This window comes from Melospiza melodia, chromosome Z, assembly GCF_035770615.1.
Source record: "Melospiza melodia melodia isolate bMelMel2 chromosome Z, bMelMel2.pri, whole genome shotgun sequence".
Taxonomy (NCBI): Eukaryota; Metazoa; Chordata; class Aves; order Passeriformes; family Passerellidae; genus Melospiza; species Melospiza melodia.
Window position 1 is genome coordinate 70,028,180 of NC_086226.1, and position 18,050 is coordinate 70,046,229.

Here is an 18,050-nt window from a genome sequence, read left to right on the forward strand (position 1 = left end):
CACTACTGCTAACTCAAGTTCATGATCCCTCCTTTTGCCATATTGAAACAAATTCTGAATTAGGAACGTAGTTGCAAAATCAAAGAGATTGTAACAATCATAATAATTTCTCTCAGCAGAATTAATACTTGTCCTTCAATGACAGAACCATGCCAGTTCTCCCAGCATTCGCAGAGTCTTCTTGGACAGCCAGATTGACTTTCTGTCATTGAACACAAGTAGGAAAAAACCCAATTTGAAGCCCCACCAACTGCAAAAGTTTCAGGACTAAATTATAAAGCAGAAATGCAGGGCCATTTTCCCTTCTGATGCAAAAAAGTACCATATTGCAAAAGTGTGTGTGTGTGCGTGCGTGTGTGTGTGCATACACATTTTATCTGTATGGCTTCTGAGTGAAAGGAGCTGAGGGTGGGTACTTGTGTAGCAATGAGCAATTTGTGGTGAATTTTTTAAATGTCAGAGTTAAAGATGAATTTTTAAATTAATTTCTGAGAAGGAGGCATGTGATACCTAGCTATGTTATCCATTGTATCATAGTTCAAACCTCAGGTAAACACACCATTTCAGGAGAAAAACAACTACTTGAAGGTTTTTTCTTCCCCCCCACCCCCCGCCTACAATTCAGATTATGGTGAGGTTCTTCCAGTCCTGATATAGAGAGGATGCTGTCTGTGATAAGCCCTGAAAGAAAATTGCACACTGTTTACTTTGTCAGTCCTTGAATAATTCAGTGTTCTTTTCTCACAAATTATATATGCTGTATGGAATACTTCCCTCACTCAGGAAATAAGTTTGCTCAGAACATACTGCCTTGCTAGCAAAACCCAATCTTTTTTTTTCTTCTGCAAATATGAAAATGTGCCATGTGATCCTAGGGCAACAGGGTCCACAATATGCTTGGCAATGTATAACAGGAGAAGAAAAGGAAAAAAGAAATGAGACAGTAACAGGTACGATGAGTTAATATGTATGAAGGATCTCATAAAAATAACAGCAGCAGGGCACAGCAGTGGAGGAAAGGGGAAAAAAAAACAACGGTGGAGTTAGTATTTTAATTCTTTTAGTGAGAGAGGCAGATCCTGTGCAGTATGTCCTTGAGATCACAGCATAACTTGAACAGCGGTAGGTAGAGAGAAACACAGTAAAAAGACACAGAAATAGGCGCAGTGAAAAGGCAGATTTATTTACTAGTAATACTGTACAGAGAAAAAAAAAGAGAAGCCACAGTTACAGCATGGCTGTTGCTGGCAGTGTTCTTGGTTTTTTTATTTTGGTTTTTTTTGTACTCATTTTTTTAATCTGAAGAAAAAAAACATAACAGTCAAAAAAGTACACTTCAGGTTACAAAGTACAGCAGCTATCCCCAGCAATTCTAATCCAGTGTTAGCACAGCAGTTTTTCCCCAACAAAATGGGATTTTATTTACATTAGCTCACAAAGAAAGTGGGAGACTAAAGCTTAAAAAAATCTCAACCACAATCTACATTCACCATAAAAGCTGCATTTTACACAACATTTTCTTGAACCCCTAAAAAGAGTTGTTCTTTGCCTATGGAATGAACATAGTTGGGAGGGGCAGAAAACCTTCATAAGTGTGTTCTTTGCATTTGTCCTGACCTTCTTGGTAGCTCCTTCTTGGCGATCTTTGCTGCAGTCAGATTCAATTGGCCAATGGAGAAGGAAAAACATTCAGATTGATTATTTCTCTTGCATGTGCCCCTAAGCAGTTCCTTGCGAAATAACAGGAATAACAGGTGCAATATTTGAGACCATCAACAGTAAAGCACCCTAATGATAAATACTGGCTGATCTTCATACATCCTGAAAGCTATTCCCTAACCTGCACAGTGCTAAGTATGTGTTACACTTCAAGTGTGTGCTTAAGGTTAGTGTAGCTCAAGCACCACGTTCAACTGGGACTTTATACAGTTGCACAAAACCTTCTTAATTTTGGAGTTTGCCTCTCTTTAACAGGCATGTTATCTTGGAGGGATACCAGTCGATTCTTGTCAGCTAATTTTACTGAGAATGCCTTTGCATGCTGGATCAGTCTGTGGGAAAGTTCACGTTTTCTCCAGGCTATTTTGCCCTGCTAAGAGCAACCTGACATGCGGTGGGGTGGATTGCCTTCTGCTGCTGTAAGATCTGCTTTCTAGATGCTGATATTTTATGTACCTGGACACATCTGTATGAGTTGTATGAGTTCAAGGGGCATAGTATGTTCAAAAAGAATAGTAAGAGAGACAGCAGATTTACCTAAATAGTGAGATTTTAATGGAACTTGCTGTATGGGTAACCCACAGGACGCCAGATTAATAGAGAGGGAGAGTGCTCCTCTAATTTAAATATGTCTGAAGAGTCTAGGAAAATACAGGAAAATGTCCAAATAGTGAGGACAAGATACCATAATTTCTTAGAACTGACACCAGCAGGCCTAGGGTGAGTTTTATAAGTTTGGTGTCTCCTTTCTTCCCCCTCTTTTTTCTAGGAGACCACAGAAAGGGAAGCAGTTGGATGAAGAAAAAGGATCAGTTGAGCCATAGTGTCCAGAATGAGAACAAGCACAGAGACAGGGGACAGGCAGAGTCTGGGGCAGAGATGTGCAGAGAGAAAATTTTGGAAATAAAAGTTTCACTGCCTCTTTTCTGTTGTGTTTGTGTGGAGGTGTAAAGTTTACCCCTCTGTCCCCTGCATCTCCAGGCAGTGGGATTTAGAGAGTTCTTGGAGGGTGTTTGTCTCCTCAAACACAGTCAGCAAGGAGACCATGCTCTAAAACCCTCTGCAGAAAAGTGCACCAGTTTCACAACACCATTTAAAATTCTAATTAAACTAATAAGAAGATACAGTTAAAGCAGCATAAGCCTTGCCTGTAGCATATTGCTTAAGGACCAGACCCTATACACGTTTGTGCATGTGCTTAAATTTTACTTGTCTGGGTCATCCCATTAAAATGGACAACTTGGATGCTTGATTTTATGCTCATGGGCAAACCTTTAGGTCTTACAGACCCTACAAATAGATATGCAAGGTCTAAATTTTGGTACAAGTCACTAACATATCAGTGCAAGTTAAAAAGGTATAAACATATCAAAACTGGTGAGCTTGAGTTACTTAGCTAATTCTAAAAAATTAATTAAGGGTTTTTTTAATTCAATTTCTGAAGTAGATTAATTCTTAGAACAAACCCCTAAAGCCACCTTTGAGAAGAATTTGGGAAACAATTGCAGGAAAGCTTTGAAATACAATAGCAGCGAAACCCCGTAAAGTAAGAGAAGCTTTTGCAAACTGAAGAAAGGGGCTCGGAATTCTTCAAGTTTGCCCTTAAGAAAAGTAGCCTATTCTTAATCCACTGAACAGCCTAAGTGGAACCATCACAGATAAAAAGCTATAGATTTTGCAAGACTCTTTGAACCCACAAGGAAAAAGGCTCAATTTTATAATTGTTTAATTTTAAATACAAGTGGGAGATTTTAAAGAACTTCATGCACCCTTGTCATTATTTACAAGTTAAGTTAATAGAAGTTTATATTACAAGTTGGATTTATATTCTTTGCACTAGGTGACAATCCATTTATATTCTAAACTGAATAAATTCAGCCATTTTATAGAATTTACTCTTTTACATACAAAAATTACAGTCTATAATTTTGTTGGATATTGTCATAGTCTGCAACTATTAAGCTCAGAACTAAAGTTTACTCCTGCTGCTCAGAAGGCTCAAGAAATACAATCTGAGCAAATCCCAAACTTTCCAACAGACAGTGAGAACTGGTTGCAACTTAGTGAGCTTAGAAAAATAAAGAGTCCATGCCTCAGCATGTGGGAAAATCCTCTACTTCATCTAAAATATTTTGTTCAACTCTTTCCAGTGGCACCATCTCTTGCACTTTGATACCTAATGTCGGATAAAATATGATAAAACATGTGTTTCCCCTATTAGCCATACCACTCTGCTGAAAGTAGTTAGCTATTTTCTACTCTGTTGGCTTTCTAGGTACAGAAATTTGTCTAGTTATAGAAGGTGTAGGTCCACCTTTTTCTGTGAAACATGTTTAATTATTTAGCTGTGTCTGTAGCAGTTATATTGGATTCTACTCTTCTAAATTGACTCTTTAAAAAGTGTTGTGATCCTTCTTCCTGGAAAAAAATGTGGTTAAGTCTACAAAAGATCCCAAAAATTTGGGCATTGTCATAAATGTATGAAAAAGTTGAAAGGCTCAATGTCATGGGAAGGATGATATTCCAAAACTCAACACCCATCTAGGGTTTGTATCTCATTACAAAAATATTTATTCCTTAAAAAAATACACAAATGTAAAATACTACATTTTCTATTATATCCCCGCTTACTTTCCAAGTATGCCATTTGGATGTTTGACTAAATTAAAAGGTAGAACACCTTTTATTTCTCTAGCAACTCTCTATGCTATCTTTTTGCTCAGATTAGTTTGTGGAATCTTAATAATTTGAGTGTGAAGAATCAGTAGTGAACTTAGGTAAAATGGCAGGGGATGAACACATTGGCCCTCAGGGAAGCCCCTCTGAATGTTTGCTCATGGATGGTAGCAATGCTGACTCAGGACTTGATCCCACTGGATGCTAAGCACCATTTTGCTTTGTATTTTTCTCAGTAGAGGTACAATGCTTGGAGTTGGCCTCTCTGCTTACACCACCTTGGGCAAACTCAGCAGTGTATAAAATCTGTATAGGTACATAAGGAACACCCAAACTATGCTCTGCGTCGATCATTCATGCCCTGATCTTGCAGACTCCTACAATGTTCTTCCTGTGAGGAGTCCTGTTGACTGAAACAGGTCTACACACAGCAGAATTAGGCATGCACGTTTTTGTTTGCAAGACCGAAGTCTCATACTGCACTGGTAGAGGTACACTTCTCAGAGAAGGGCTTATGCACACCTCTCTTGCTGGGGATTGAAAGATAATGTTGTGTTTATACAGCTTTGGAATACAGCCTGCACTTTTTGGAAAAAAAAAATAAGGAAATAAAAGATACAAAAAAGAAGAAGGAAACCCAAGAGTGCTAAGGCAAACTGTCAAATGGCACATCATACCTACTTTGTCATTCATTTAGATAACATCACAAAGGCAGACCAGAGGAGTTCTGTAAACATATACCATACAGTACATCAGCCACAAGAAATTAAAAAAAGAAAACAACCCTGTAATTCTTTTCTTTCTGTATTGATAATCTAGTAATTGAAAGAGATTGCCTAGCCACTAATCATAATGCTGTAGTTTTTGATTTGTAATTTTTTTTCTGTTTAAAAAAAAAAAAAAAAAGAAGAAAGAATGGAAGTAAAATGCAGTGGTTTGCAAAAGAAATGGTCCCTGAATGCAAACAAGGGACGACATGGAGAGTGGGTTTATAGAAACTTAGAAAATACAAAATATAAAAAAGTTTCCTAGGTTACTTTTTTCCCAGTCTAGGAAAAAATACACTGAAAAGAGGTTTTTCTTTGTTTTTCTTACAAAAGTTAAGGCGAGCAGTTTGTTGTGGCAAAATGCTATTACTGAACCAGTGTCTGACTCTACTTTTTCATATCCCCTCATGCTGAAACTGAAAATATACATGTGATGATATAAGTTAAACAGACAGGGATTTTGCTTAAAATAATATAAAAAAACCCATCCCATAATGATGCTTGCAAAAATCTCTCTCTGCTTGACCACAGAGCAGGCCGCTTTCCTTGTGCCTGATTGTGCATGGATTTTCACAGGCAGCCTCCTATTCAAGGGTAAGGGGAAAACCAACCCTTTCAAAGCCCAAACAATCCCTGGAAAACCAGTTTACATTCATCAGCCTGGTCTAATGCATCTGAATTCTGCTGTAACTTGGCTGCAGGCTAGTGGCCAGAAGGGACAAGGCAATGTCCAGGCATGGCTGCTGCCCTTGTGGAGGAGGATGATTGGCGTAAGTGTGTTTCAGCTAAGGCCCTGCGATTTCAGACCCATTAGCTCCTATTTCATGCTTTTCCTGATCTCAGATGGGAACTGCCTTTGACCTGTAAAGACCAACCCTATGCAGGTGAACCTTTAGCTTTCCTGGACCTACTGGGGCCTGTTAACCATGGAGTTAATGTGAACACATAAAAACGACTGGCCTTCCTAGGCACTCAATGTTAGCTACAAGTACTGAGCAGTAGGTATTTGTGAGGTTTAAGGTTTAAGGCTTGTGCTCTACTTCTAACCACTAAAGGGCCACTTCTGGACTTCTGGATGGTGTGCCACCATCTCCCCACCGTGCTGTGCCTCAGATGGTGCAGTGGTCTCAGACACGTTCTGGTCCCAGCATCAGCAAACATCTCCCAAAGCTGGCTGCTAAGGGAGTCATCCCCAAAATGCTGAGTTGGTGCTGAACCAGAAGGTCATCTGACAGGGGAGCACATGGCTCAAGAGATGCAGGGACAGAATGGGTTAGATTAGCATGATACCATAAATTTCCCAAGCAGGAGGTTTTGAAAAAAAATTTTCATATGAGGACAGGAGTAGAGGGGCAAAAAGATTAGGCTGTGAAGATATCATGAGGCCAGGATGGCTGTGAAGGCGGCATCACACCCAGAGGGGAAGAGGTGGTGAGCAACAAGATGACTGGCCAGGCCAGGAGGAGTTGGCTGGGAGATCTGTTTCCGAGTATTACTGGTGAGGTGACCAGGCCCCAGAGTGACAGAACCATTGCAAAGTGTGCCGGGCTCCCACATCATCCACAGGTACACGCAAGACAGAAAGGGCTTCACCCTTTGTGTTGCAGGGCTCCTAAACATGCCTGGGGACAGCCTCACCTGACATATTGGGATCAAAACTTAGGGCCTTGTTTTAAGAAATGTTTAGAATTGTAAATGTTTAGCATTTCTGGGAAAAGAGAGTAAGGGAAAAAAACAAAACACCCAACCACCACCAACAACAACCAAAAAAACCCCTAAACCCCACAGAACTCAGCCAAAACCACACATAGGCTGCTAGTTTTTAACAGCCACCAGACCTTTTGTTGCAATATGAGGCTCTGTGGCCCTTCCACCCTGTGATTAAACTTAACCACCTAAGCCTGAGTCAAAGAATGATGTGCAGAGCTTCTCTGGGTGAGTTTGGTCCTTCTCCCAAACAAAAGCCCCCGGGGGAGGCAAAGGGAGCATGTGGAAGTTTATTCATTTCTGCCACTCCAGCTGATATGGAGGTCAGCAAAATTTCTGCAGGTGTCAAAGAGGTAAGACTGTCTTTCATTACGCTTGCTTTTTTACTACTTGTTTGGGGTTTTTTTTGTCTGACAGTCACCTGGGCAGTGGTGAGAAGTTTCATTGACCAGTTCCATAGTGACAGCTGAGTGGCCTAACATGGGAATTACCTTCTGCATTTTCGCATGTGTAGGTTTTCAGTGTGCCCCATAGTACCACCACTGAATAAGTGTCTTTTTTTACTGGCACAGAAAGAAAAGAGTACAGAGCAAGAACTGTGCTCAATCAGATGCTCTGGACTAACAATTAATGCAGTAAAAGCACCATCCAAGAAAGAAGAGAAATATCATAAGAACCACCTCAGACTGAAAAGAGGTTTTTGTTGTTTTCTTTTTTTTTTTCCTTTTTTTTCCTATTTTTTTCAGTTGCTGTTATTGATTTTTAAAGTCTGATAGTTTCAAAGACACTTCAAAATAATCTTCAGCACTTGTTCACACTATCAGAAAATATAAAACCTGATTTTTAATCTCACTCATGTAGTTATAATTCCAGAATAACTCCACTACAGTGAGGGAAGTTAAACTTAAGCCAAACTGGTGTGATACAAGAATCAGGTTCATAATAACTCACCATGAAAAAGCTAGCTGCTTTCTCATTTAGAAGAATCAAGGAACAAGAAAAAAAAGAAAGACCTATTGATTTTGGATGCCTTCACATTTTTACATTTTCATCTTTAGTTGTTTTTTAAGAGGCCTGATTTTCAGAGGTCAGATGAAGAAAAATGCACTGGAAATCAGGCATATTTTAGTGACCCATGTTAGAAAATGAAGCATCCAAAACACCAGCAGTTTTTGAAAATATTAATCCTGTGGCTACAGGATCTCCCAAAACAGCTGCTGTGACAAAACTCCAGTGGGCCTCCACGGGAGTTTTACCTGGACAAGCAGGGCAGCATTGGACCCAACTGCCTGTCATTATGTAGGTGCACTGGAGGTACACTCTGTGAGAAATTACACTTCTGTAAGAACTACAAAGGAAAACTCTGGCCCTGTCCCCATTTCCAGCGCTGAGAATTTTGCCACTGAATCCAGTAGGAACAGGGTCAGACTGTCAGAAAATTTCATATATTCTAGGGAAATAGAAAGCAGCATCCCTCTTCTACTGGAGTTCAGCAGGAAAATTTCATGTATAAACATTGGCAGAGTTACTGAAAGTGACTCTGATGAGTGAGTCCATTTCTGTTGGTGTGACAGCTGCATCTTTTTCATGTCAATTTCAACTGTAATTTGGGGAGATGAAGTGCATTTACAATACTGTAATCTGGAAGATTTATATAAGGCAGAATGATCATTCATACATTTTCTAGAAAGAATAATTAAGGTCCACTTCTGGTATCACCAATTAGCGGAAATGGTTAATGGGCTTTTCTGACACTGCAAACTAAACTTGAAAGTTACTAAAAAACAAAATTATGCAAGTTTTGGGAAAGGCTTGCCTGATTTTTAGCAAATCAAAACAGTAAAGTGATCTGAGCCTTCCCCAAGAAATAAAAAATATGATACATAAAATAATGTTTAATGTGATTTTTCTTAAAAAGGAGAAGTAACATTTTTTTTAAGGCTCTCATATCTGGTGGCTGTGAAACTCAGACTCCCACAAAATCCTAGGAATCTGATCAAGCCTGCCAGATACTTAAAGAAAAAACATAAAAAGTGTTTTCATTATATATATAAAATATATATATAAAAATCAAATAAACATATGTTCCATTTCTCATTTATCTCTCACTCTGTAGTACTAAGGAAAAAACAAAACAAAACACAACACCATCACCAACAACACAAAGAAAAAGAGAAGCCAAAAGCCCCCAGCCCCTCCCCAACACCAAATAGTATGCCTGATGGGAAAATAACCATGCGTTCCTCTTCTGGAAGAACTAGAAAGAAAAGCAACCCAACTGCAAGGCAATGGAGGCATTCACTTCCAGTTCACAGTATTGCAGTTAGAAGTACAGTGAGGTCTAGGTAAGTGATGGAGCAGGAGCTGCCTGGAGCAGGGAAGGAGGAGGTGTTCACATGACAATACAGCATTGACAGCGCTTTTTCTTTTGTGTACCTGGGGCAGCTTCCAAGGGCAGGCTCTCTTCCTTCCCCTCGGGAGAGGAGGGCTCTGTCGTGTCCGACAGGGGCCTGCCAGAGACCAGCTCTGCAGCGTTCCCATCCATGGTGGAAACATCAGTCACCGTCTTCTCCCGCAGTGACTTCTCATCATCTTCATCGATCAGCACAAGCTCTGCCTTGATGGTTTCATCATAGCCCAGCACTTTCTTTGTCTCCTCTTCATCATCGATGTTCTGGTAGCCCATAAATATCATTGTCACCGGCTGATCTGCACTGGGCTCTGGGGTTTCGCCACCACAGGGTTTGTCTTGTGGCTGAGGGTTCACAGCACGTCCTTTGCTGGATTTGTGTACCATCTCTAGCTTTGCCTCCTTGAAGAGCATTTGCTCCCTCATATGGCTAAGGTTTCCATCGGCTACCACATTTTTGTCTGACACAGTCATTGTTTCATACCCTCCTTTTACACTTGATTGTCCAGCTTTTTGCATAAGTTCATCTACGTCCTTTGAGCTTAATTTATGTACTCCATTTTCTACCACTGTGCCACCAGAGTGAACCTCATAGACTACCTTGGAACCATCATCATAGACTTTGAATCCTCTTTGATGGGCCTCATCTGGGCCAACAGGTGAAGCAGAGACAATCTTGGTCTCTCCTGTCTGTTTGTCTTTCTCCACATTAATTTCCATGGTGCACAAAGCTTGAATGAAAACAAGAGAGGAAGTGCATGTTACAACAAAAAAAGCCAGTGAATGGTTAATTGCCAAACAGACAAAGAAAACTACGGTGCCCCTTTTCCCTGTCTCCTGCTTCTAAAGGGCTAAGCGATCTACGTTAGAGGTGGGCTGCAACGCTGTGGACAATGTTACACTATGGCTTTTTATGCAGGTGGAGGGTGGGCATATTTGTGGCAAACACGACCTTCTCTTCCAGCTCACATCACATGGAGCTGTTTTTGGTCAACTAGGAGCACCAAGAGGTTAGGTGTAATTTAGACAAGGGGAGGTGATAGCATGCAGGTTGCCCTCTAACTTTTCATTCTCAACCTGCCTCAAAATTCAGAGAGAACCCCTCTACTCTCTTTTCTGCCATCAAACTGCCAGTAAGTTGGTATCAAGTTGTGTTTGCTGCAACACCCAGGCCATTTAATTATCAATACTTGTCCTTGATTAACTCTGCCATTCGTAGCACTCAAAACATTTCAGAAGGGTGAAGAAATATTGTTTATCTCTGTTCTGCATGTGGGAAAACAAAATCACATGGGAATATGACAAGCTCTCCCACGGGTGTGTGGCAGGGCAGCTCTCTCAGCTTTCACACCAAGACAACAACTGTGATCTCTGCTTCCAGGTTAAGAGAATGTACAAAATACCCAAAAGTACTCCCTTGTTTATGTGAAATAAGCATCAAGCACCACTGTGAAAATTGAAAAAAAAGTAATAATGAACCGATTTTCAAAGAGTCATGAAACAACAGGTAAAAACATGTGTGAGGGCTGTTGCTTTGGAATAGCAAAGGTTTTGTGGCAGTTAAGGATGTAGAAATGAGATGAAAAGTGTAGACCACACAGTGGGAATAGACGAGCAGTCTACTCTGCTCCAAACCCCATTCTGAGATATGATGACATACCACTAGACAGCTTTTCAAAGAAAAAATGTGCAAAGGCATCTCAGACTTTCCAAAGTGTTCAATTGTTTAAGCATTCCTTGTATGCATATGAAGACATTTGGCTCCTGGACAGACATCCACAGACACTTAAATACAAATTACCACAGGCAGTGACAAGTGTTTGTGAAACTTACTATGATCACTTTCATCAACAAACCTCAATGGCATAAACATGATTTATTTTACCTGGGAATACCACAAACTGGAATGTTTGCTTTTTTTTCCTGATTTACTTTCAAGTGAGTACAGAATATCCTTGCCCCAAGAATCAATGTACCTTGGTTTGTATTAAAAAAAAATAATTAATATAAAAAATTTCTGTTACTTTAATATATTTCCTCAGTCTTTTTATTCACACACAGTAGAACTACCTTTCCTGTAACCTTAAATCAAAGTATTTCATCATCAATAGGAAATTTATCATGACATGCATGATTACACTGCCTATAGTGCTAGATAGAAAATGAATGTGTTGGTGAGCATGCCCATGCTCTTCATGACATGGTCTCCTTTGCCCCCTAGGAGTGCAGTCTGGTGGGCAAAATGGTTGGGTCTGTCCATCTACGTGCTGTGTACATCTGCTCAGACCTCAGCCAGCCCCAGCAGGAACTGGATAGGTCAAGTACAACACCTCAGAAACACCTGCATGTAGCCAGGGGACAGAGATGCCGGTGGGTGAAGGAGCATTTCTGCCTCTTGAGAGTGATGCATTGCTGAATGCTAGAGTGGGCTGCAGAAGCACCATTCTCCCCTTGACCATTGCAACCTAGGGACTATCCCTAAGGACTGTGTTTTTCCACTGCTTCCGGACATTTGTGGACTAGTTGTGTCCATAGCTGTCACAACCCTGGGCACAGGATGCCCACTTCCACACTAAAGTAGGGCTTACAGTTTTTTAACATCCCTCCTGGGCTGGCATTTTCATGCCTGGCCACCCCACAGCAGCCTGGGCAGCCAGAAGGGAGCTGCAAGGCTGAGAACTGCGCTCTGCTCTGAGGTGTGCAGCTGGAGACTGCAAGGCAGCTGGCATGGTTGGAAACAGGAAATTAAGGCTGGAAATAAAGAAAGACCTGTTGCCCCAGGGCTGGTAGCAATTAATTTTCAAAGCAATTGGTATGAGAAATTGTGGCAGACAGTGCCATATTGAAGCTCAAAGAGCAGCTAGCATGAATCACTTGCTCTGGACTGTCCCAGCCTAGGAACTGGTGTGCAAGTGCCCTTTATATCTTATTCAAGTGCCTCTGCTCTGAAGCCTTTATTCCAATTTACAGTGATAATTGAACAAAGAGATGCAGGTACCAACACTAACACTCTAGAACTTTCTAGGCACAGTTTCTTGAGGGAGAAGAAGAAAGGAAGAAGAATTTTGTATGTTGGCTTGGTCCCTAGGGCTTGGGTGAGTGGGCTCTGCACATCGCTTGGCCTCTCCAGGGCTGCTCGGACAGATATTGCTCAACAACTTTCAGCATTACAAAGACAAAAATAGAGGCTGACTTGTCTGTGGTGAAGATCATAAAACTAGCATGTTTCTGAGTGGCCAGCTGAACCATGAGGCAGCAACAGCACATTCAGAAAATCATGTCTGATGGGCAGAATTTCCTGACTTGTCCTGAGCACCACAATTCAAAAGACAGGGCACCACCTGCCCATCAACTAGCTGCCTGTTACCTTCTTAGAGAGAAGTAGCACCTCGAGTTCTCCTAGAGCTCCTGTGCTTCTTTTCCTTTGAAAATTAAAAATATTTGGTGCATGGCTTTTCATTACAGACTGGTGATTTTCATGTGAAATAGTTGAGTGTCATGTATGTGCAGTGCAGAAGAGCATGCCATCTGTCAGACCCTCCCTGCTTTGATGCACAAATATAGGTCGGTATTGTGCATTATAAGAAGGCTTGTAGAGTAGGAATGAATTCCAAAGCAGATAGCAAAAATCTGAGAGTTAAATAATGTGAACCTGGCTGTATTTGAGTTTGTGACCTTGATGAGCATGATCCTGGCAAGGAGCAAAGACAAACTCCTGAACTTCACAAGAGAGAACTTTCAACTGCTCAAAGAGTGAATGAGATCCCCTGGGAAATTGTCCTTAAGGACTGAGGGGCTGACCAGAGCTGACAAGGTTTGAGACCACTTTTCTTAGCATGCAAGAGCTCTCTATCCCAATATAGGATAGAAAAATAGACGAGGTAGGAAATAAACAAGGTAGGCTGGAAATTGGCATGAGACTGAGCTAAAGTCACCTCCTCAAATCAAGGAGTGACAAAGCAACATCTACCAGTGGAAGCAGGGACAGTGACCCAGGGAGAATACAGTAATATGGTTTAATATCATGGGCCAGGAAAGCCAAGGCTAAGCTGGAATCGGACTTGGCACGAATATGATAAACAACACGAAAGGAAATCTGTAAGTACACAGGTTAGGAAAAAAGGCCAAGAAGAATCTACCTCCTTGTATCTCCCTGCAAACAAGAATGAAGAACTGGTGATAACTGGTATAGAGGAGGCTGAGGTACTCAATGAGCTCTTTTGCCTCGGTCTTCACTGGAGTCAAGCTTCCCAGTTCTCTGAAGTACCTGATTCTCTGGGTGGGGGGAGGGAAGTAAATATACCCTCCCACTGCAAGGGAAGAATATGTTTGGGATCCCTTGATGAAGCTGAATAGTCACAAGTCCATGGGACTGGATGACATGCATCCCAGAGTCCTCAGGGAACTGGCTGATATTCAAGGCCAGGCTGGACGGAGCTCTGAGAAACCTGGTCTAATGGGAGATATTCCTGCCCCTAGCAGATGGGTTGGGGGAATGAGATGATCTTTAAGGTCCCTTTCAACCCAAACTAGTCAATGATTCTTTAATTCTGTGTTATTGCCAAGCTACTCTCCATCACATTTGAAAAGTTATGGCAGTCAAGTGAAGTGCCCACTGACTGGAAAAAGGGGAACACTGCCCACATTTTTTAAAAGGGGAGAAAGAAAGAACTGGGAAACTATAGAGCAGTGAGCTTCACCTTTGTGCCTAGGAAGATCATGGAGCAGATGGTCTTAGATGATATGCTAAGGCACATAAAAGATAAGGAGGTTATCTGTGGGAACTATCATGGTTTTACTAATGGAAAATCACGCTTGACTAATATGGTGGTCTTCTGTGATGGAATAATGGCAAAGGTCACCAAGGGAAGACCAACAGATGTCATCTATCCAGACTTCTGCAAGGCCTTTGACATCCTTGTCTCCAAATTGGAAAGACACAGATTTCATGGATGGATTATTTAGTGGATAAGGAATTGGCTGGCTGGCTGGAGCCAGAGAATTGTGATCAATGCCTCTGTGTGCAGGTGAAGGCCAGTGATGAGTGGTTTTCCTCCGGGCTCTCTCTTGGGACTGGTGCTCTTCAGCATCTTTATTAATGACATGGGCAGTGAGATCCAGGGCACCCTCAGCAAATCTGCAGATGGCACAAAGCTGAGCAGGGCAGCTGACACAAAAGAAGGAAGGGATGCCACCCAGGGGGACCTGGACAAACCAGAGAAGTGGGGCCATGAGAATCTTATGAAGTTCAGCATGTGCAAGTGCAAGGAGCTGCACCTGGATCGAGGCAATTCCAAACGCGAGGACAGACTGGGAGAAGGAGTCCTTGAGAGCAGCCCTGAGGAGAAGGACTTGAGGGTTCTCAGGATGAAAAGTTGGATATCAGGCACCAGTGTGCACTTGCAGCCCAGAGAGCCAATTGTATCCTGGTTTGCATCAAAAGAAGTGTGGCCAGCAGCTTGAGGGAGGAGATTATCCCCCTCTCTTCTGCCCTTGCTCTATCCACCCAGAGTACTGCATCCAGGTCTGTGATTCTCAGCACAAGACAGACATCAGCATTTTTGGCGCAGATTCAGAGGAGAGCCATGAAGATGATCAGAGGGATGGAGCACCTCTCTCATGAAGACAGACTGAGAAGGCTGGAATTGTCCAGCCTGGAGAACAGAAGACATTGGGGAGACCTTATTGCCGCCTTCCAGTACCATTAGGAGGCTTATAAAAATGAGGGAGAGGGACTTTATAAGGGCTGATACAGACAGGACAAAGGGCAATGGTTTTAAACTGAAAGAGGGCAGATTTAAACATCAGAGGCTGGTGAGACATGGAACTGACTGCCCAGAGAAGCTTGTGGATGCCCCATCCCTGCAAGTTTTTGAAGGCCTGGCTGGATGGTGCCCTAAGCAACCTGATCTAGTCAATGGCATCCCTGCCCATGGCAGGGCACTTGGAACTAGATGACCTTTAAAGTCCCTTCCAAGCCAAATCTAAAATTCTGTGGTTCTATATTCAAGAAGAGTTGCAAGATACATATTTTTATCTATGGTATGGAGTAGTATGATGTAACAATGTCTTATTCAATAGGGAGACTTCAGGCAACAAATTCTATCACTTCTTCAAGAATGCTGTCCCCAAAGGTTAACAGGAGTCATCCTTTTGTATTTTAACTCTGGCTAATTTGCTTAAGCTATTGACTCTGTCAACATTTTATTTTCATGTCTTCTACTGTGATTTTAGATATTCTGCAGTGTTTTTGGATATTGGTATAACATGGGGTTTATGACCAAACCAGGGACCACATTAAAGCTACTTGGCTAAGCAAATGCATAAACATATATTAATTTCTTAGAAAGTTGTTCACCAGTAAAAGGCACTGCCATGAGAGAAGTGAATAACAGAACCTTGTTTATCTGCCTGTGTGCATTATGTTTGTTCTCTGTGAGAAAACCTAACAGCCCAGCTTGTCAAAGTAGTTGCAAAATGAACTAACATTGGCGCTAAAATGTCTTTTTTTAACCAAAGTGTGTTTACTGCAAAATGTGATCTACTAATAGAATATAAAACTATGTGACAATAGAGTTGGAACTGAAAGTAGTACTTGAAGATGACAGCCAGTATTCACAAGTACAAGTTTCTGCAGAAGCTTTAATTACAGTGAAACATGATGCAGCACTTCAGGACAAGATACCAACGTGCCAACAGAAGGATCTAGATTCTGCCTGTTTTGTAGATTCAGAGGCTTTTCTTAAAAAAAAAAAATCTACTTACACTTTGAGCCTCTTTTAAGATGGATGGTTACAGCCAAGCTTTAAGAACACCTATTGCACACACACGATACATTTATCAAGGACTACATTAACAAGGCTTCTGAGTCATCCATACTTTCTTGTTGTTGACAAAATGGCACAAAACACACAGAAAATCTTGCTTTAAAGACATATCAGGGCAAGCACTGGTGGAAGGAAAGATTTTGGGATGGCTTGCAACAAAACTTATAGAAAAAATTACACATTTCATAGCCGTGCACGATGCCTTAGCTGCAGACATTGCTTTGCTATGCTGGTTAATCAATTTTTCAAGTAAGCCACCTTTCATCCCTTTCCTTGGGACACCTCTTAGGTAGCCACCAGCAATTCAGTCTTGACATAGGGAGTACATTGTTTAGAAAACAAGAATTTTGAAAACAATAAAAATGTATGGCTTCTAACAGTCTTGTTACATTTAAGACACACATATAACCTGAAAAATAAGTGTTAGAAAATTCTCTGTATGACTCCAAGCACAAAACAAACCCACCTTTTCCCAAGAAGAAAGAATGGTATACAAAGAAGTAAAAACACATAAATATTTGAAGAATGTATGTGGTCTTGTGAGTGCCTTGTCTGGAGTTGCATGGGTACAAGAGAGGACACAAAACCTTAGCCTAAATACTATGTATTTGTACCAGGAGAGATGGAAAGAACTGAATGTTTCTACATTAAAAAAAAAAAAAAGGGTGTTTCCTATGGTACTTTTATTATAGTTCAGCTACCTTGTTTTGAGAGTATTACTGCAGTTCAAAAAAGCCTTGACTTATTTACAATACACATCAATCACTATTTCCTGGCATTTAAATGATATCAGGACACCAGACTCATTAAAGTAACATAACAAAAAGAGTTCATGGCTATTGGACTGGTATTATAATACTTTGCTACTTGAGACTTACCAGCTACTCTGCTTGATCCGTCCCACCCAGGAACTGGCTCTGCTGTTCGTGAATAGAGGGTTGGGAGTTCAGGGATCTGGGAGTAAATGTAATTTACTGCATCTGGTGTCAGAGAACAGGAAACAGTTAGATTTGTGCTACGAGCCCCAGTGGCTTCATTGCTTAGACAGCAGAGTGTTGTCAGCCCTGACAATAGTCACTGGAGCTTTGTACTAGATAATTGGATCAAAGCAAACAAAGTGCAAAGTCACTGTCCTGTGATTGGTGTTCAATAGACTAGCTGAGGCAGGAGGGAATGGGTCCAGATGACTCAAACCTTATGTCAGATGAACACATAAAATTATTTGTCAGGAGGTTCTGGATTTATCAAGTTGTTGAGCTTTAAAATGGGGAGTGGGTTGGGAAAGGTAAGGAACAAACCCAATGCGATACCCAGAATACATGACATTTCAAATAGAGATATAAAAGCCTAAAAATGCTAGTGCTGACTGAATAGGATAAGAAACCAGCTCTTTTGTACCAGTTGTTTCCAATATTAATGAATCAGAACGTCGCTTTTTGTTCTTAAAGCTGAACTTTAGCTAATAATGAAATCTGATATCGTTATTGATAGGGTATCTGTTTTAGTTTTCAGTAAGTATTATGCTCCTCTCAGTGCTGCAATGTCACCGTTCATTAATAAATCCTGAAGTAGTAGAAAGCTATCTTAAATGATTGACTTGTTTTACATTTGAGGTTATGTCTGCTTATCGCAAGCTAAATGGGTACTTTAGAAGAGATGTTAACAAATCTAAAAGTATTTCCTTGGAAATATTTTGTGGGTGGGTAAAATATAACTAGCATTTATTGTTCTGCTTGAATTCAGTGCCTGAGCAAAGAGCAGAGCTCAGAGGAGAGATGTGCAAATAACTGACTTCAGGTCTTAAAGCTGAGGTACCAGACCAAAACAAAAAACAAAACAAAACAAAAAAGAACAGAAAAGAAAAAGAGAGGAAAAAAAAATCACAATCTTTCCTATCAACTGGAAATGTTTTCAGCTCTGTATGGAAATGATTAAATTTATGTT

At 41.0% G+C, this 18,050-nt stretch overlaps 1 protein-coding gene across 1 annotated transcript in view; it reads right to left on the minus strand.

Moving 5' to 3' along the window:
- Nucleotides 1–18,050, minus strand: part of LOC134431793 (PALM2-AKAP2 fusion protein-like) — a 262,074-nt gene that overhangs the window by 129,073 nt on the left and 114,951 nt on the right. The window contains 2 exon segments of the mRNA XM_063179982.1: nt 9,306–10,010; nt 16,985–17,086. Of these exon segments, the coding sequence (XP_063036052.1) occupies nt 9,306–10,010; nt 16,985–17,086 (807 nt within the window).